The following is a 21978-nucleotide window of genomic DNA, read 5'->3' as shown; positions in this document are numbered from 1 at the left end:
AACAGTTCAATCTCAAAACTCATATACAACGAAGTATCTGATTCGTAGATCGAATTATCAACTCCCCTTCTCTTCTTTCTTGACAAGTCCAGTAGGCGTGTCGATGATGTAGCTGACCAGCTTGCAAGCCTCACGCGCGGGTCGCTGTTTACTAGCCTTGGCTCATGAGTTAAACCCAGTGAGTCATGTAATGTTCCACGCTCAAGAATAACCTTTTCCGTATACATAAATATGAGATGAAATGACAACAACTATATTTCAACATATTAACCAAATCCAATACATAATAAATTCCTATCTTTGTATTTTATATTGCGTTAATTTTCTTTCTTAAGCGATACTTAATGGTTAATTATTTAAAATCCTACCCCTGTGATTTAAGTATAAGTCTCTATGCTAGTAAATATAAATTTTGGTTTACAGTTTTGTAGCCCTGGCGCCCAAACATCACATAGAGAAATGGGAAACCATGGAATGTTAATTGTTTCTATTTGCGCGGCAATTTACGGGCAAGCCACAAATACTTTATTTGATATTCATGTGTCCCATGGTAATAACTTTCATCTCCCCAAGTGTTTTTATGAGGACAGCGAACAGTTCCAATACCTTGGACTAACCTTAGCGCCTACACTTCGCCAACAATCCACAGTTCTAGCTCTTCAGGCAAGTAACTCAACGTTGAAAACATTCTAGAAATTAAGCTACGAATTTGAGGTAAATAAAATAAAATAAAATATGAGAATATATTCTTTATTTATTCCTAAAAATGACAATCATTTTCTTAATCGTCGTTATCCGGTCGATTAGATTAGCAGTTTGCCTTTTTTCTATCACTACGAGCGCTATTGTGAATCAATGCAGAGTTTCACTTAACCCCTTACAACTACATTCGGTGTGGGAATTTTTCAAATATCAAAAACAACTGGATGTATTGAACCAAGGAACACATTACGGAAAGATATATGCCTTCTTCTTCTTCTTCTCCTTCTTAATCTGCTTACCCGCCAAGGTTGGTTTTTCCCTCGGACTCAGCGAGGGATCCCACCTCTACCACCTCAAGGCCAGTGTCCTGGGGCTTCAAACTCTGGGTCGGGGGATACAGCTGGGGAGGATGGCCAGTACCTCGCCCAGGCGGCCTCACCTGCTATGCTGAACAGGGGCCTTGGTGGGGGATGGGAAGATTGGAAGGGATAGACAAGGAAGAGGGAAGGAAGCGGCCGCCGCCTTAAGTTAGGTACCATCCCGGCATTTGCCTGGAGGAGAAGTGATAAACCACGCAAAACCACTTCCAGGATGGCTGAGGTGGGAATCGAACCCACCTCTACTCAGTTGACCTCCCGAGGCTGAGTGAACCCCGATCCATCCCTCGTAACAATTTCAAATTTCGTGGCAGAGCCGGGAATCGAGCCCGGGCCTCCGGAGGTGGCAACTAATCACACTAACCACTTCACCAGAGAGGTGGACAAATATTTTGTAAATAAGTTAAAATGGCTAGGATTTGTATAAAAAAGGAAACGAGTGAAGAAACAAAAGCGATTTTAGGCTGTTTTTTTTGGAACTGCATTTAGGCCGAAGTGATTTTCGAAATGTGTTTTTTGAAGTTTGATAGAGCTATTGAGATTTGTGCTGGACAAAGCGGAGGCGGGACAGGTTTTTCTCCGGGTACTCCGGTTTTCCCTCTCATATTTCAATCCAGCAACACTCTCCAGTATGATTTCATTTCATCTGTCAGTCATTAATCATTGCCCCAGAGGAATGCGACAGGCCTCGGCAGCCGCCACAATTCCTATCCTCGCCGCAAGATGGAGGCTTCATTCATTCTATCCCTGACCCGGTCACTGACTGGAAAACAGGTTGTAGGTTTGCATTTTTCATATGTCTAAATTCAGAATATTAATGCCACCTGAGCCACGGGGGCTTGAATTTAGACATGTATTCTAATATAATTATTCTAATTTTAACATACATGTATCCATTTCCATATTTTACAGTCAATTCTTACAAAATTTAAACAATGAAACAAATTTAGACACTCTGATGGTACTTTTATGAAAATTCAGTTGTTTTTAGGAGTTTTGGCTTGTCTAACAAATACTTATAAAAAGATTCGCATGTAAATTCCTTGAAATACTTTGCCCATATCTGACTACAAGGTAACTTGTTAAATTCAGAGTCATTACTGCTCTCATTCAGGAATAGTTTGAAATCGCAGAACTTGTCAAAAGATTCTACATCGTCAGTTTGAAAGGATTTACACAGCTGACAAACACAAATTTATTTTCAACATTACAATAATGCATATCTCTTTTCAGCGTCATCCACCAACCATCGTTTGAAGTATTCGTAGAATGATACATACAAGAACATAGCTTCCTCCACACAAACACTAACTTAAGGGTCTTTATCATAACCTGTGACAACCCCTCCCCTTTCGTTATTCCAAACATAACATTACCAATCAGCAGAGATAACACGGGGGGAAACTCAAATGAGGAGATCGCGATAAAGCAAGGCGATACATATTAGATACCAGAGTGTAAATACCCGCTTTTATGCTCGTGGCTTTACGTCGCACCGACACAGATAGGTCTTATGGCGACGATGTGGTAGGAAAGGTCTAGAAGTTGGAAGGAAGCAACCGTGGCCTTAATTAAGGTACAGCCCCAGCATTTGCCTGGTGTGAAAATGGGAAACCACGGAAAACAATCATCAGGGCTGCTGACTTGAGATTCGAACCCACTATCTCCCGGATGCAAGCTCACAGCCGCACCCCTCTTCCCTCTTCCCTGTCTATCCCTTCCAAACTTCCTATTTCCCACAAGGCCCCTGCTCAGCATAGCAGGTGAGGCCGTCTGGACGAGGTACTGGTCATCCTTGTATCCCCAGACCCAGAGTCTGAAGCTCCAGGACACTGCCCTTGAGGCGGTAGAGGTGAGTTCCCTCGCAGTGTCCGAGAGAAAAACCCACCCTGGAGGGTAAACAAATAAAGGAGAAGACGAAGAATCTATTGTAAATATTATAGTAAGAAGGCCAGCATCGTGATTCTGGACACCATTTTGCCTTTCTCCGAAGTTCAAAGAAAAAAACATCATTAATAGACTTAAAATCAAGGAGGTAAAAAAGTCAAAGGTATGAGAGGGGACACTACTGCCATCTTGTGACAGTATGAAAAACATTCAAGTGGAAGATTGCCAGTATAGAAAGAAGGCGAGATTTCGTAACATTAATTAAACATATGTGAAACTGAAAATAAATACAGACAGAGAAGAAGGAGCGTCGCAAACCTTCTATTCCAGCATTATCTAACTTCTCTTTAACTTTGAACGAAATGAACTTCTCTTGCAATTTGTTTTGAAGTACCTCACAAACGTTATCCAGGATTTCCATTATTTCAAGAAGAGAATGTTCTTCCCTTACTATTTGAATGATATGTGGATGAAATACGGACGTCAGTGGATGTAAATACCATATTTCAAAAGACATCAGTTCACAAAAAATGGAACTAATATCTTAGGTGACTTACATGCCGTCCGCAGTTGTGGTGTAGTGCTACGTGTGATTATCAGCCATCACCAGAGGCCTGTGTTCGATTTCCGGCTCTGCCACGAAATTTAAAAAGTGGTACGAGGGCTGGAACGGGGTCCACTCAGCCTCGGGAGGTAGTAGAGGGGGTTCAACTCCCATCTCAGCCATCCTCGAAGCGGTTTACCGTCGTTTCCCACTTGTCCTCCAGACAAATGCCGAGATGGTATCTAACTTAAGGCCACGGCCGCTTCCTTCCCTCTTCCTTGTCTATCCCTTACAATCTTCCCATCCCTCACGAGGCTCCTGTTCAGCATAGCAGGTGAGGCCGTCTGGGCGAGGTACTGACCCTCCTCCCAAGCTGTATTCCCCCGATCCAAAGTCTTACGCTCCAGGACACTACCTTTCAGGCGGTGGAGGTGGGATCCGTCGCTGATTCCGAGGGAAAAACCAACCCTGGAGGCTAAACGGATTAAGAAAGAAAGAAGGAAAGAAGACTTACATGCCATGTACTGTAAATCCATAACAAAAAAATATCTAACTAACCACGGCACTACAGCCCTGAACGGCCTTGGACTACCAAGCGACCGCTGCTCAGCCCGCAGGCCTGCAGATCACGAGGTGTCGTGTTGTCAGCACGACGAATTCTCTCAGCCGTTAATCTAAATCCATAATCACATTTCTATATATCGATACGATATCGATGATGGCGATGCGTAATGAAGAATATTTGTAAAATCGAAGTGGTAAAACAGGTTACTCCAAAATAAGCACTCTACATAGCATTTTCTGTTTGATGCTAGATCTTAATGTCTCCTGCCTGTGCCCCACAGGTGGTGATCCACGAGCTCAACATCCTGGGCGTGATGGTCGATTTATCGCACGCTACTTTAGTATAGCATTTCCTGTTTGATGCTAGTTCTTAATGTCTCCTGTCTGTGCCCCACAGGTGGTGATCCACGAGCTCAACATCCTGGGCGTGATGGTCGATTTATCGCACGCTACTTTAGTATAGCATTTCCTGTTTGATGCTAGTTCTTAATGTCTCCTGTCTGTGCCCCACAGGTGGTGATCCACGAGCTCAACATCCTGGGCGTGATGGTCGATTTATCGCACGCTACTTTAGTATAGCATTTCCTGTTTGATGCTATTCCTTAGTCTCCTGTCTGTGCCCCACAGGTGGTGATCCACGAGTTGAACCGTCTAGGTGTGGTGGTCGACTTGTCGCACGCCGCCCTCGAGACCGTCATCGCTACACTAAACGCTACTCGTAGTCCTGTCATATTCTCCCATTCGTCTGCGCAGGCGCTCTGCAATACTTCTCGCAACGTGCCTGACTCCGTGCTCAAATTAATGGTGTGTATTAGAATATCTTCATTGAACAATAACCTGAAGAAGCTATTTCGATATTTGTTGTAAGTTTAGTGAATAAGTGGATGAATCACCTGTTTTATGACAATTTCTTTCTTTCTTTCTTTCTTTCTTTCTTTCTTTCTTTCTTTCTTTCTTTCTTTCTTTCCTTATTTATTACGTTCCTTCCTTTTCTTCTCTATTTAAAATATAGTGCGACAATTTTAGATATCACGAAGCCTTTCCATGCCGGTGACTTCCTTAAAATCTGAGGTGTTATTATCAGGGCTCTGAATCTTATGTTATTACATTTTCCATTCCTTTACTTGTAGACAGCCGATAATGAAAAATGTCGGCGAATTGTGGTTCTGATACGATTATACCTGTATTTCATTTCACATGATTTTAGTAATATTACATATTTTACATACTGTATTATGTAAAGAATGTAAAATTTTTGTACATATGTCAATTAATACTAAAAATGTTTAAAAATTGTGTCAGCTCTTAATTTTCAGGAATATAGTAAAATAAGTGGCGAATTTCATTTCATTTTTCTTTCTTTCTTTCTTTCTTTCTTTCTTTCTTGCTTTCTTTCTTTCTTTCTTTTTCTTTCTTTCTTTATTCGTTTACCCTCCAGGGTTGGTTTTGCCCTCGGACTCAGCGAGCGATCCCATCTCTACAGCCTCAACGGCAGTGTCCTGGAGCATGAGATTTTGGTCAAGGATACAACTGGGTACTAGGACCAGTACCTCGCCCAGCCACCCTCATCTACTATGCTGAACAGGGGCCTCGTGGGGGATGGGAGGATTGTAACGGATAGACAACGAAGAGGGAAGGAAGCGGCCGTGGCTCTAAGTTAGGTACCATCCCGGCATTTGCCTGGAGGAGAAGCGGGAAACCACGGAAAAACTACTTTGAGGATGGCTGAGGTGGATATTGAACTCACCTCTAGCCAGTTGACCTCCCGAGGCTGAGTAGACTCCGTTGAAAGCCCTCGCTCGTACCACTTTTCAAATTTCGTGGCAGAGCCGGAAATCGAAGAGGCAGCTAATCACGCTAACCACTACACCACAGAGGCGGACTATTTTTTGTCATATAGAATACATTTCAATTGCTAAAGTTGGCTTTGAAATTGGGATTTCTAACCCTTTGTCTATGAAATACAGCAGGTCGAGCGCCTCAACTTCATATAACAGCACCAATCATTTCTCAGAATCTGGGATGGCTAGGTGCCTTTAATTAGTAAGAGTTTCTAACAAACTCCACGCAGTCTTGAAATGAAATCTAGATTATTCTAGCTATGCATGTTTGAAAAATCATTAGTGTCAAACAAGGAGAGCCTTCGGAATATATTCCACCCAGCTAGTTGTTTTCTTTTAAAATATGCACCGGTGACTCAGCCTACAAGGGAATTTCATCGGATCAGCGCCAAAATATCACAATTGAAATCATGGAGAAGTACTTGATGACTAACTGCGCATCACGATAAAAAAAATTACCATACTATTTGTCTTATTTAATGCGGTGTTTAAAGACAGATTATATATTAACCTTTTTTAAATTTGTATCTTTACTAGCGAATGGACCACTAAGCATCACGCTACAACTTCATTTCTTTCTCTTCGTGCGGAGTTTTCTCTCTGTCCAATACTCCTTCATGCGTTCGCTGGCCTGCTTCCGTTGTTCATCTGTCCAGGCTCTTCCGGTCTTCCTAGTTCTTCCTGCGGCTTGAACACTTTCCAAATTCTTCAGTGTGTTCCTAAACGTATTTCTTTCTAACAGCTGGTCTTCCAAGATGCTTAACCTTTCCGTATCCTTCTTCGTTTCTTTAATACATGATGTAGTGGCCTTTTTTCTCCAGAAGTAATCAAATATCTGTTTGGTAAGTCTGTTTGGGTTCATTCTGTATCGATGTCCAAGAAACGCCAGCCTCCTTTTCTTCATCGTCTCTGAGATTCTTTCCACCTTCTGGTAAACTTCTTTGTTACTCCAAAGTTTCCATCCGCTTTCAGTTTGGACAGCTCCCACAATTATTCTGAAAATTCTTTTTTCCAGGAACTCTAGCTTCTCCAGCTTGCAGTTCATGGACAGGCATTCACTGGCATACAGGCATTCTGTTTTGACCACGGTGTTGTAATGCTTTAATTTGGAATTCCAGGATAAGCATTATAAGGATATTAATATTATATAGTAAATTTTTCTGGTTTCATTTTCAGACCATGAAGGCAACAGGAAATTAGCTATAACAATACATTATGTAATATACTCCGCGATTTACACTGCATAACATTATTTTTAAATATTTGAAGGATTTTGATTATGCCTTTAATTTGATTACTTAATATTGTCAAAGTCAGAAAATAGACTCTATATATATATATATGTGTGTGTGTGTGTTAAAGCAAGAACAAACAATTCGTCATAAAATATGGAGGTATTCAAAATAATTTTACTGCCTCATATCATAACCATGTCATAATAAAAGGAACATGTAAATTTAAAAAATCTGCATTAATACTATTACATGTGTCCACCTGAGTGGTGAAGTGGTTAGCTGCCACCCTCGGAGACACTTCTCCTCCATGCAAATGCCGGGATGGTGCCTAACTTAAGGACACGGCCGCTTCCTTCCCTCTTCCTTGTCTGTCACTTTCAATCTCCCCCCCCCCCCCAACAAGGCCCCTGTTCAACATCCCTTCATTATAGCAGGTGAGGCCGCCTGGGCAAGGTACTGGTCCTCCTCCTCAGTTGTATTCCCTACCAAAGTTTCACGCCCCAGGACACTGCCAACCTTGGAGGATAAATAGACTAAGAAGGAAAGAAAAAAGGAAATACTATTACATATTTTTAGAATATTGCATATTTCACTTATATTTACGGCATTTTTATGTAGGTCTACGTATTTTGCACTTTTATTTTACAAAAATATTCCGGGCACTGGTTATTATTTCTGTATTTCAAGGCTCATGTTACCTTCTGATGCAGGCAGACAACGGCGGAGTGGTAATGGTCAGCTTCTACAACGACTTCCTCACGTGTTCACAGACAGCGCGCATGGAAGACGTCATGCGTGAGTAGAACACGGCATTCCGTTACTACATTAACACGCATGATGAGTTCATTTTATGTTGTTTTGTACCGATTATTATGATTATGACGCACTACGAAAGCTAAATCTGGAGCCACACCTCGCTTGAACGTTCACCTGGACTACGACACATCAGAGTGTGTGTCACACTCATCCCATTGAAATTTTCATGATGTGTAATCTATAAATTTCAGAATTAAAATTACATTTGATTCATTCTTAGTTATTACTTTGATATTGAGGCTCACATCTAGTGTGTTTTATGAAATTTTCATACGAACAGGAAATTCTGTGTTATTTTACTACCATTGCATAGAACTTGATACCGACATATACTCTTAAATTTCTCGTGATGTACCTAAAAAATCGTATTTCATAATCTTTGTCCTATTTATTGATGATCCCATTCTCATATTCTTGTGAAATTCTACTATTTGCCGATGGTTGTGAAATATTCAAACAAAGCAATTCTTTACCAGACGTAAACTCCTTACAGAGTGGGCTTGATTCTCTCTCTACATGACGTCTTAAGCCTAATCCCCCCAAGTGTACCTCTGTCTCGATCTCGCTTCATAACTCCCCTATTCTTAGCAAGTACTCCTCCCTCGGTAACCAGTTCCCAATTCTAACAGAACAAAACGACTTAGGGCCGGTATTATAATAGCAGTTTAAACTGTTGCTTCAGTTTAAATTTCGGTTTAGCTGTTAGTCGTGTATTATAAAACTTAATATTAAGTTTAACTAGAGATTAATTTTACTGCCACTCATCTACCATTGAAACTGAAGTTTAAGAATATATAACCTTACAACATGGCAGAACGAATGGATCTCGAACATATTTTTGGGGTGTTTGGAGAAATACTAAGCGATGACGAAGAAGTGATTCAAATTATTGAACGACCACGGGCACTACGATTTTTCCGAGCAGGGGGACGTCACTTTCATATATGGAATTAAAAAGTAGTTTTTAATTTGGTATAGGCTTACAAAACAGAATGTCAAAAGTGTAAATTATAGAAAATAAAGAAACTTCCTTCTATTTCAGAAATCATGCTGTAGAACCCCTCAGTCAGCTACAAATAGCATTGCGGTTTTATGCCTCCCGCAGTATGTTTATTAAAATGGGAGATTTCGAAGGAATTCATACGGCCACTGTTTCACGGACTGTATAAATTATTTCTGTAATAATTGCACAAGTAATTCTATTTCCTTACATGTAAAATTAGGACAACGTTTACTGCTTTTATCCGCCATTTTACCTACAAGAAGTAAACAAAAATTATCGACAGTCATCTTTTCTAGCAAGTCACTGCTACCAAGAACGTATATTTCCTTCTTCACCTTAGTTTAACTTATACTGGCCATTATAAGACTCAACATCGGTTTAAACTCAAGTTACAGTTTAACTCAATCTTCAGTTTAAACCCTCATTATAATACCGGCCCTTAGCAGTGTTGTTTCACAGTAAATTCTTCTATGTCGCCCGTATACAAAAGAGCAATGCTGTGATGTTTGGGACATCACTGTATATTTTTAATTATTGAACTATATATTTAATTGATAAGATGTATATATTTAATCACTGATAGGTCATTTTTAAATGAATATGTATATATATATATATAGGGTTTTTATCATCCATTTCAATCATCATTTCATTTCTTTGTATCGCGGCTATAACGTATTCTGAATGAACAAATTATTGGGTAAAGTATTTCAACATCACGCATAATTATAATTTGCAGTAAATTTTCCAATAGCCGTTGTGAGGTGACCAGAGTCAGCAGGCTAATTTCAGCCCAGTTCCAGGAAAAGTACGTCATCGAGGTTACGAGAGATATTACCCTCTCCACCTCATGAAGAGACAGTTGATACATTATTAACACCCACTTTTCAAACTCAGCTTCGGGACGCTTTATTTCAGCGGGAAAGTTCAGCCTATGTGAATGAACGTAATGAAGCAACGTGATGGATTCATAGCAATACATCAGAGAAGGGATGAGACCTCGAAACTTACTGGACCATGTGATATGGCTGATGGAAGGAGACTTTTGAACCGATAAATACCACCGACAAGGGCTGGAGAGGACATTCAGATTCTCATTTAGATTCTTATTCATACTCTTACTACGATTCTACGTCTACACATCGGAGAAGATTTTAACTTAGTTGACTTCGCATCTGAGTATATTCTACTCAAAAGTTACTCTCATTGGGACTTGTTATCTCAATGACGAGAGGTAGTCAACGGGAGACCGGCTTTGACTAGTATAGGGCAGGAGAGCTCTTATTATGAATTTAGCTGCGCTACTGTTCCGTAATACGGAAGAATACGAATGTATTCTCTCCATGAACATAACCCATGGCGGTTTTGCATTTAAAATTAGGACCCATTACGACTTTATGTAAGGAGTACAGTAGGAAGTGTTAAGGACAGGAAATGTAGAAGTAGGACTGGAATCCAACAACAGAGAAGGCAGCCAGTACGAGATCCACATATCATCAGCTTCAAGACAACAGAGTCTACATATGGTGAGCTTATGGCATAAGTTACTACAAGTCTTCGCGCAACAGTTCATTTTTAAAATTAATTTCATTCAATTTTTCTTTTGCTTCCGTAAGTTCAGATGTCGTTAGTAGTAGTATAATTGGATGGTTCTGGCGCCGCCACCGCCACCGGGCTCCCAGAGGCCACCTCCACCACCACCACAACCAGAGGCCTCCCAGATGCCTCCTCAACCACCACCACAGCCAGAGGCCTCCCAGAGGCCTCCTCCACCACCCGCGGGAAATTTGAATTTGTAAACAAAGCCACGTGCTTTCTGACAGCTGTCATCGACAACAACGCATCGCTAACCTCAGTACTGCCATCTTGACAGGCCTAAACCTCAGTAGTACCAACTTAACCTAACTAGCGCGAGGTAAACAAAGCCACGTAATTTTTGACAGCCACGTGCTTTTTGACAGACAACAACGCATCGCTAACCTCAGTACTGCCATCTTGACGGGCCTAAACCTCAGTAGTACCAACTTAACCTAACTAGCGCGTGATAAACAAAGCCACGTGCTTTTTGACAGCTGTCATCCGCCATCTTTAAACTACAGAGCACTGTGCTGCCCTCTTTATCGTAGTAGATGTAAATTCGTCTGTCATCGGCAGTGCTGCCATCTTGACGGGCCTAAACCTTAGTGCTACCAACTTAACCTCACTAGCGTGAGATAAACAAATCCACGTGTTTTTTGACAGCCACGTGCTTTTTTGACAGCTGTCATCCGCCATCTTTAAACCACAGAGCACCGTGCTGCCCTCTTTATCGTAGTAGATGTAAAATTCGTCACCTGTCATCGGCAGTGCTGCCATCTTGGCGGGCCTAAACCTTAGTGCTACCAACTTAACCTCACTAGCGTGAGATAAACAAATCCACGTGCAGCTGTCATCCGCCATCTTTAATCCATAGAGCACAGTGCTGCCCTCATTGTGGTGGCGGATAATTTGAAAAATGCTTTTTGACAGCAGCCATCTTTGAGCACCGTGCTGCCCTCTTTAGCTACTTACCCTTGAAATGTGGTGGCGGTAAATTCCACGTGCTTTACAAACCTATATGCTTTTCTGACAGCTGTCATCCGCCATCATTAATCCAGAGAGAACAGTGCTGCAATCTTTAGTTTGAAATGTGGTGGCGGCAAATTCCACGTGCTCTTGTTTGGAAACAAATCAACATGCTTTTTTGACAGCTGTCAACCGCCATCTTTAATCACCGTGCTGCCTTCTTTAGCTACTTACCTTTGAAATGTCGTGGCGGTAAATTCCACGTGCTTTAGAGACCTATATGCTTTTCTGACAGCTGTCATCCGCCATCTTTAATCCAGAGAGAACAGTGCTGCAATCTTTAGTTTGAAATGTGGTGGCAGCAAATTCCACGTGCTCTTGTTTGGAAACAAAGCCATGTGCTTTTTTGACAGCTGTCATCCGCCATCTTTAATCAACAGAGCACCATGCTGCTATCATGCGGGCAATTTCGTCAGCTGTCATCCACCATCTTTAATCCACAGAACACCATGCTGCCCTCTTTATGGCTACTACCTTAAGCACGTAGTAGCGGGCAATTTGAAAAGTTCTGTTAGCTATCATCAGCCATCTTTAATCACGAGAGCACCGTGCTGCCCTCTTTAGCTAGATACCTTTGAAATGTGGTGGCGGCAAATTGAAAAATTGCACGCGCTCTTGTTTGGAAACAAACTCACGTGCTTTTTTTTACAGCCATCATCCGCCATCTTTAAGCAACAGAGTACAGTGCTGCCCTCTTTGTTGTGGCGGCAAATTCCACGTGCTCTTGTTTGGAAACAAAGCTATGTGCTTTTTGGACAGGTGTCATCTGCCATCTTTAATTAACAGAGCACTATGCTGCTATCATGCAGGCAATTTCGTTAGCTGTCATCCGCCATCTTTAATCAAGAGAGCGCAGTGCCGCACTCTTTAGTTGAAATGTGGTAGTAGACAATTTGAAAAGCTGCCAAGAGAGCATCGTGTTAGCATCTTTATTCTTCGACATGTGGTGGTGGCAAATTCCACATCCGCCATCTGAGAGCACCGTGCTGCGCTCTTGATCGTAGTAACGGACAATTTAAAAAGAATCGATTAAGAATATAATCGAACACTGTACTCAATACAACATATGATCAGAACATCGATTTTTCTAAGAGAAAACAAGACTGCAGTTTTGAATAGCTTGCGTAAGATATCTATACTAGAATCGAACACTGCACTCGATATTGTTAACCTTAAGATGTGATCAGAACATTAATTGATGTGTTCAAAACACTAGATAAGTGATCAAGTCTAGAATAGAACACGATACGACATGTTTGAGAATACCTTTATACATATCGCGTAACTGGAGTGATGCATTTTTAGACTTGAACACATACTGCTGTTTAAAACCTATTACAACTAGAATCGCGTACTATAGTTCGATGTTGCAGAACACAGCATTGCGAGACTGCACTGTTTAGAAAAACAAAAAATTCTCTTCTCAACATACTTACTGAGCTGCTATTCCTGCTCAGTGAAGGTACATCTCTATCGAACGTGCATTGCAAAAGCAAGATTGTAAAACATAACAAGACTAGAATCAAACACTGCACTTGATGTTAACTTCAACATGTGATTAGAACATTAAATCAGGTTCAAACATAGCAAGACTAGAATCGAACTCTTCCTACTCTTTCAAGGTACACCTCTATCGAACATGCATTGCAAAAAACAAGATTGTAAAACATAACAAGACTAGAATCAAACACTGCACTCGATGTTGTTAACTTCAACATGTGATTAGAACATGAAATGAGATTAAAACATAGCAAGACTAGAATCGAACACTGCACTCGATGTTGTTAACCTTAACATGTAATCAGAACATTAATTGATGTGCTCAAAACACTAGATAAGTGATCAAGACTAGAATCGAACACTGCACTCGATGTCGTTAACCTTAACATGTGATCAGAACATTAATTGATGTGTATAACTTCCTTTACCTTTACTTACTCTGCCAAGGTACATCTTTATCGAACATGCATCGCAAAGCGAGAGTGTGCAAGTTTAGACTAGAATACATACTACCGTTCAAAAAACATATATACACATACTATAGTGCGATGTTGTAGTACACTATATTACAAGACTAGAATCAAGCACTGTTTAGGAAAAAAAATCTCTTCTCAACATACTTACTGTGCTAGACAATAACATACTTACGAATTTAATCAAATCTTCTTTCTTGCTCTTATTCTTCTTCGAGAGGAAGGAGTAGGAGGAGAAGGTAATACCTAATCTAAAATAAAAGAATATGCCAATTCTACAGTATTTATTTACATCTTGTATGTACTAGTTTTATCATGAATGATTTTACTTGTAGTGATGTTTGCATACTTTTGCTTTCTCGATGTAATTCTTGTATGTACATGCTTTTACGCATCAGTAAAACTAATAACACAAGATTTGTTCTCTATGCCGCGATATATAATGAAAATAGAACGTTGATTTAGTTCTTCTATTTCTAAATCAGTTAGCACGCTAAATCTATTAGGTAAAAAAACTTGAAAGTCTTTGCAGACACATAAAATCCTTTCTCCAAATTTCGTTTTAATCTTCGTAGTGAAATTACTTTAAATTGCTCATTTAGCGGTAGACTTGTTAACGGCTTGGTAGTTGGAGTTGAAATATGACCTAGCTGGTTAATCTTCTCCATGGTTTTTCTAAAAAGAACAAATATATAAATGTAGCGTTAGCACTTGCATGACACATAGTAATAATAGGATATAAAAGGGTAAGTGTGCTAGCCTAGAGTTACGATGTTCGGAAGAAACCAAGTTTCAACCTATAGAGGTCAGACATGGCTGTAAGTTTGAAATTATAAGATTAACCTCTTCTACAGCATGAAAGATTGAAGAGAATAACTATTTATCAATAGACTAAAGTTGCTATGTTCGGAAGAAACCAAGTTTGAACCTGTACAGGTCAGACATTGCTGTGAGTTTGAAATTATAAGATTAACCTCTTCTACAGCATGAAAGATTGAAGAGAACAACTATTTATCAATAGACTAAAGTTGCTATGTTCGGAAGAAACCAAGTTTGAACCTGTACAAGTTAGACATTGCTGTGAGTTTGAAATTATAAGATTAACATCTTCTACAGCATGAAAGATTGAAGAGAACAACTATTTATCATTAGACTAATGTTACGACGTTCGGAAGAAACCAAGTTTCAACCTATAGAGGTTAGACATTACTGTAAGTTTGAAATTATAAGATTAACCTCTTCTATGGCATGAGGATTGAAGAGAATAACTATTTACCAATAGACTAAAGTTACGATGTTCAGAAGAAACCAAGTTTGAACCTGTACAGGTCAGACATTGCTGTGAGTTTGAAATTATAAGATTATCCTCTTCTATAGCACGCAGATTAAAGAAAATAACTATTTATCAATAGACTAAAGTTACGATGTTCGGAATAAACCAAGTTTGATATTATAACATTAACCTCTTCTACGGCATGCAGATTAAAGAAAATAACTATTTATCAATAGTCTAAAGTTGCTATGTTCGGAAGAAACCAAGTTTCAACCTATAGAGGTCAGACATTGCTGAAAGTTTGAAATTATAAGATTAACCTCTTCTACAGCATGAAAGATTGAAGAGAACAACTATTTATCAATAGACCAAAGTTGCTATGTTCAGAAGAAACCAAGTTTGAACCTGTACAGGTCAGACATTGCTGTGAGTTTGAAATTATAAGATTAACCTCTTCTACAGCATAAAACATTGAAGAGAACAACTATTTATCAATAGACTAAAGTTGCTATGTTCGGAAGAAACCAAGTTTGAACCTGTCTAGGTCAGACATTGCTGTGAGTTTGAAATTATAAATTTAACCTCTTCTATGACATGCAGATTAAAGAGAACAACTATTTATCATAAGACTAATGTTATGACGTTCGGAAGAAACCAAGTTTCAACCTATAGAGATTAGACATTGCTGTAAGTTTGAAATTATAAGATTAACCTCTTCTATGGCATGCAGATTAAAGAAAATAAATATTTATCAATAGACTAAAGTTACGGTGTTCGGAATAAACCAAGTTTCAACCTATAGAGGTTAGACATTGCTGTAAGTTTGAAATTATAAGATTAACCTCTTCTATGGCATGAGGATTGAAGAGAATAACTATTTACCAATATACTAAAGTTACGATGTTCAGAAGAAACCAAGTTTGAACCTGTACAGGTCAGACATTGCTGTGAGTTTGAAATTATAAGATTATCCTCTTCTATAGCACGCAGATTAAAGAAAATAACTATTTATCAATAGACTAAAGTTACGATGTTCGGAAGAAACCAAGTTTGAACCTGTACAGGTCAGACATTGCTGTAAGTTTGAAATTATAAGATTAACATCTTCTATAGCATGAGGATTGAAGAGAACAACTATTTATCATTAGACTAATGTTATAACGTTCCGGTGAAACCAAGTTTCAACCTCTAGAGGTTAGACATTGCTGTAAGTTTGATATTATAAGATTAACCTCTTCTATGGCATGCAGATTAAAGAAAATAACTATTTATCAATAGTCTAAAGTTGCTATGTTCGGAAGAAACCAAGTTTCAACTTATAGAGGTCAGACATTGCTGAAAGTTTGAAATTATAAGATTAACCTCTTCTACAGCATGAAAGATTGAAGAGAACAACTATTTATCAATAGACTTAAGTTGCTATGTTCGGAAGAAACCAAGTTTGAACCTGTACAGGTCAGACATTGCTGTGAGTTTGAAATTATAAGATTAATCTCTTCTACAGCATAAAACATTGAAGAGAACAACTATTTATCAATAGACTAAAGTTGCTATGTTCGTAAGAAACCAGGTTTGAACCTGTCTAGGTCAGACATTGCTGTGAGTTTGAAATTATAAGATTAACCTCTTCTATGACATGCAGATTAAAGAAAATAACTATTTATCAATAGACGAAAGTTATGATGTTCAGAAGAAACCAAGTTTCAACGTATAGAGGTCGGACATTGCTGTGAGTTTGAAATTATAGGATTAACCTCGTCTATAGCATGAGGATTGAAGAGAACAACTATTTATGATTAGCTTAAAGTTACGATGTTCGGAAGAAACCAAGTTTCAACGTATAGAGGTCGGACATTGCTGTGAGTTTGAAATTATAAGATTAACCTCGTCTATAGCATGAGGATTGAGGAGAACAACTATTTATGATTAGCTTAAAGTTACGATGTTCGGAAGAAACCAAGTTTCAACGTATAGAGGTCAGACATACCTTAAAATCTTCGCGCTGCAGACTGTTACTTGGATAAATAAAATGCGTACATTCAAGCCTGAAACTCGAATGATAATATTCTGGTCGAATATAAAAAGAAAAGAGCAAACATATATGAATGTAGTGTAGGGTGCATCAGCTAGCCTAGCTATCTTTACAACTCAAAGTTCGAAAACATACCTTAAAAATGCACGTGCTGCAGACTGTAACTCCGATGAATAAAATGCGTACTTTCAAGCCTGTAACTCGAACGGTACCTAAAAAAAGAAAAGAACAAACATATATGAATGTAGATGTCTATTACCTAGCGTAGAAGTTGCTTTGCAAACAGTAACTAACAGTTCTAGCTTACCTTAAGATAAAGGCTGAAGAATAATATTCACAGCAGACAGTACTTAGACGGGAGATGTGTACGTAATAAACGCATACAGAGAACTGTGAGCGCTTCACGCAGACTGCAGCGAGTCAATATGCTGCTTGTTACCAAGCGGATGTGAAAATCGCTGACAACTGCAGTACAGTCGGAACTAAATGTTTATGCAACAAGAGCTCTCCTGAAGGTCTTACACTGAGTCCCGCAGGCTGACATATTTAAGCCGGGATCGAACCTGCTGTTGATGCCGAGGTGTCAGAATTTAAGAGTTCTGCCGCAGATCGAGCCTTGGAAAGTTAGCACGCGATCCTCGACTTCTGGACTTAAACGGGAGGGTACTAAGCTACATTCGCGGTATTCCTTACCTGTAGGCACTTAAAGGTATTGAGCTAAAACTACATTTAGCTAGATCATGTAATTACACGTTATGACCATCGCGCAGGCCCCTCGCCTAGCATTTGCTATTTTTTACGGCTTCCAACAGTAGGAGTTCGAACCCGCTATCATCCGAAGTAGCGAGAATGATTGCGAGTACTGGAGTGTTTGAGGGTGATTCATTTGTCGGATGGAGGCGTTAAGCTGTGTGCAGGCTTCTTCGGTAGAAGTAGGCTATGTGCCGGCACCGGGTTTACCCTCTCCCTACTATTGTATATTACATTCTTAGGTAGTTTCGAGGGCGTGCAAAAAAGCCAGCATTAAGTAAGGGCTGTTGATAGAGGGGTGTTAAACCTTGTACAGGCTCCTTCAACAGGAGTAGCCTACATGCCGGCGCCGTGCAGGCTCTTTCGATAGGAGTGGGCTATATGCTGGCACTGTGTTTTAACCTCTCCGTACAATCATGATATTTTATGTTAGGAGCTTACACGGGCTGAATGCTACTCAGCTAAGAAGACGTTCCGTGAGTTACAAGTAGCTTATCACCACGCAGTGTCTTCGTTCAAGGTTACTACAGCCGGAAGATGCGTGTACAATTTCAGCCAACACATGCATTCCGCACCTCGCTCTGAATGACTGCGCCGATACAACTTCAAAGACTGTGGAAAAAAAATGTAACCTATAGCCTACAGTTTGGTTTAGTGCGCATGCCTCTCACCCGGTAGTCTCGGGTTCGATTCTCTTGGGATTAAAAATATGTTTTACAGATTTTAAATAGCAAGAATTCGTTTTAAGACCAGTTGCCCTTCCTGACGCAAAACTGGCAGTATCTAGCCTCTTACATCATACACTATTGTTTTCGACCGGTTGCCCTTCCTGACGTCAAAGAACTCGGATTAAGAATCTGTTTTACAACTAGATGCTCTTTTTAACACGAGAATCGAGGATTTACAGCTAGATGCTCTTCTTAGTGCAAGAACTAAGATTTTAAATCGCTGTATCACGAACTATTGTTTTACAGCCGGATGCCCTTCCTGACGCAAAACTAAGATTTTAAATCAGATGAATATGTTTTAAGACTAGTTGCCCTTCCTGACGCAAAACTGGTAGTATCTAGCCTCTTACATCATACACTATTTTTTCGACCGGTTGCCCTTCCTGACGTCAAAGAACTGGGATTAAGAATCTGTTTTACAACTAGGTGCTCTTTTTAACACGAGAATCGGGGATTTACAGCTAGATGCTCTTCTTAGTGCAAGAACTAAGATTTTAAATCGCTGTATCACGAACTATTGTTTTACCGCCGGATGCCCTTCCTGACGCAAAACTAAGATTTTAAATCGCAAGAATTTGTCTTAAGACTAGTTACCCTTCCTGACGCAAAACTGGTAGTATCTAGCCTCTTACATCATACACTATTGTTTTCGACCGGTTGCCCTTCCTGACGTCAAAGAACTAGGATTAAGAATCTGTTTTACAACTAGATGCTCTCTTTAACACGAGAATCGGGGTTTTACAGCTAGATGCTCAAAGCAGTATCTAGCCTCTTACATCATACACTATTGTTTCACGGTATGGCTGGTTGCCCTTCCTGACGCTGAAAGACCGGGATTTAGCCAGTTACCCTTCCTGGTGTAACAAGACTAGGATTTATTTTTTTAGACTGCACTTGGCTAGAAATAGCCACACGAAATTATTATATAGAAAGAGAATTGCTGGGCGGATGACAGCTGACGCAAGAGTGCGGCACGGTGATTAAAGATAGCGGATGACGGCTGTCAAAAAAGCATGTTGATTTGTTTCCAAACAAGAGCACGTGGAATTTGCCGCCATAACAAAGAGGGCAGCACTGTACTCTGTTGCTTAAAGATGGCGGATGATGGCTGTCAAAAAAGCACATGGCTTTGTTTCCAAACAAGAGCACGTGGAATTTGCTGCCACCACATTTCAAACTAAAGATTGCAGCACTGTTCTCTCTGGATTAAAGATGGCGGATGACAGCTGTCAGAAAAGCATATAGGTTTCTAAAGCACGTGGAATTTACCGCCACGACATTTCAAAGGTAAGTAGCTAAAGAGGGCAGCACGGTGATTAAAGATGGCGGTTGACAGCTGTCAAAAAAGCATGTTGATTTGTTTCCAAACAAGAGCACGTGGAATTTGCCGCCACCACATTTCAAACTAAAGATTGCAGCACTGTTCTCTCTGGATTAAAGATGGCGGATGACAGCTGTCAGAAAAGCATATAGGTTTGTAAAGCACGTGGAATTTATCGCCACCACATTTCAAAGGTAAGTAGCTAAAGAGGGCAGCACGGTGCTCAAAGATGGCTGCTGTCAAAAAGCATTTTTCAAATTATCCGCCACCACAAAGAGGGCAGCACTGTGCTCTATGGATTAAAGTTGGCGGATGACAGCTGCACGTGGATTTGTTTATCTCACGCTAGTGAGGTTAAGTTGGTAGCACTAAGGTTTAGGCCCGCCAAGATGGCAGCACTGCCGATGACAGGTGACGAATTTTACATCTACTACGATAAAGAGGGCAGCACGGTGCTCTGTGGTTTAATGATGGCGGATGACAGCTGTCAAAAAAGCACGTGGCTGTCAAAAAACACGTGGATTTGTTTATCTCACGCTAGTGAGGTTAAGTTGGTAGCACTAAGGTTTAGGCCCGTCAAGATGGCAGCACTGCCGATGACAGGTGACGAATTTACGTCTACTACGATAAAGAGGGCAGCACAGTGCTCTGTAGTTTAAAGATGGCGGATGACAGCTGTCAAAAAGCACGTGGCTTTGTTTATCACGCGCTAGTTAGGTTAAGTTGGTACTACTGAGGTTTAGGCCCTTCAAGATGGCAGTACTGAGGTTAGCGATGCGTTGTTGTCTGTCAAAAAGCACGTGGCTGTCAAAAAAACACGTGGCTTTGTTTACCTCGCGCTAGTTAGGTTAAGTTGGTACTACTGAGGCTTAGGCCCGTCAAGATGGCAGTACTGAGGTTAGCGATGCGTTGTTGTCGATGACAGCTGTCAAAAAGCACGTGGCTTTGTTTACAAATTCAAATTTCCCGCGGGTGGTGGAGGAGGCCTCTGGGAGGCCTCTGGCTGTGGTAGTGGTGGAGGAGGCATCTAGGAGGCCTCTGGCTGTGGTGGTGGTGGTGGAGGTGGCCTCTGGGAGCCCGGTGGCGGTGGCGGCGCCAGAACCATCCAATTATACTACTGTCGTTAAAACGCCGTTACGTCACGTTTTTCATCTTGATAAATAGCTGTTTTAATTTGTATTTTATGAAATGATTATTAATGATACTTAAATTCCAAGTTAGTGTACTTAATGATTTGTGTTCCGTTCACTTTACCCCTGGGAGTTTTTTGAGTCTCATTACGCATTATTATTATTATTATTTATCTACTTTTATTTTCAAGCCATAAGCTTGAAGACTGGCGCCCTTGGGATACTGTTTCTGAAGAAACAATGACATATCATTTATTTATTTTAATATTAAGTGACCCGCCACGTTATAAATTAGTCATACATCTGTGGGCCAAGTGGGTACGTCACAATGTCACTCCTCTGTTCGCTATATAGATTTTCTGACATCACAGATATCCACGCCCTCAGAGCCTACTACGTACTATATATCTTGCATCCTACCAATTCTTGAATTCGCGCCTCCCATTTGGTCTACCTCTTTGACCTCCTTCAGTCATTCTTCTGGGCCATTGTTAGAGCCAGATTATATGACTGTTGAAAATTGAACAGCAGTCGGATACTGGATAAGTTAAACCTTCTCCCGTTATCTTCTAGCAGTAAAATATCCGACCTTAAAATCCTACACACAGCTGTTAACGGTTTATCTTGTTCTCCTGACCCTGTATCCTTCTTTACCCTACATGTCCCAACTCGTAATACCAGGAAGAATCCACCCCATCATATTCCACATTCCCGCCTCTCTCTCTTCTTTCAACCCTCCTTAACTCTTTATCTTCTGAGAGGAACTTCGACGCTTTTTTCTTCGTATGCCTCCTTTAATCCAATCTTCCTTAACTTATCTCATTTCCTACATATTCCCTTTTTTCTCTCCTCTTTGCTATTCCCTCTATTGTAAATATTGTACCATTTATTTATTCTTTTTGCCAACGGCCGTAGCCGTGTTGAAACACCGGATCCCGTGAGATCTCCGACGTTAAGCAACATTGGGCGTGGTCAGGAGTTGGATGGGTTGCCACGCGCTGTTGGTGGGGGGCTAAGGGAACGGAGGAGCGGAAAGGAACTGGCCACCCTACCGCACGTAAACTCCGGCTCAGGAACACCTCTGCGGAGGTTCGGACCTGCCTTCGGGCAGAATAACCCTTACCTACCTACCTATTTATTTTTTACTGTACTCTGTGTCATATCAGTATTTATCTTACCGTGCCTAGCTGTGAGTTCT

The 21978-nt window shown here is 40.4% G+C and overlaps 1 protein-coding gene across 1 annotated transcript in view; it reads left to right on the top strand.

Moving 5' to 3' along the window:
• LOC136876074 (dipeptidase 1) overlaps positions 1 to 21978 on the top strand; it is a 535571-nt gene that overhangs the window by 270038 nt on the left and 243555 nt on the right. Inside the window, exons 9-10 of the mRNA XM_067149708.2 lie at positions 4702 to 4878; positions 7861 to 7945. Of these exons, the coding sequence (XP_067005809.2) occupies positions 4702 to 4878; positions 7861 to 7945 (262 nt within the window). The remainder of the gene's footprint in view (positions 1 to 4701; positions 4879 to 7860; positions 7946 to 21978) is intronic.

The sequence above is a fragment of the Anabrus simplex genome, chromosome 6, assembly GCF_040414725.1.
Source record: "Anabrus simplex isolate iqAnaSimp1 chromosome 6, ASM4041472v1, whole genome shotgun sequence".
Classification (NCBI taxonomy): domain Eukaryota; kingdom Metazoa; phylum Arthropoda; class Insecta; order Orthoptera; family Tettigoniidae; genus Anabrus; species Anabrus simplex.
The sequence above is the reverse complement of the archived record's forward strand: the minus strand, read 5'-3'. Positions and strand labels throughout refer to the sequence as shown.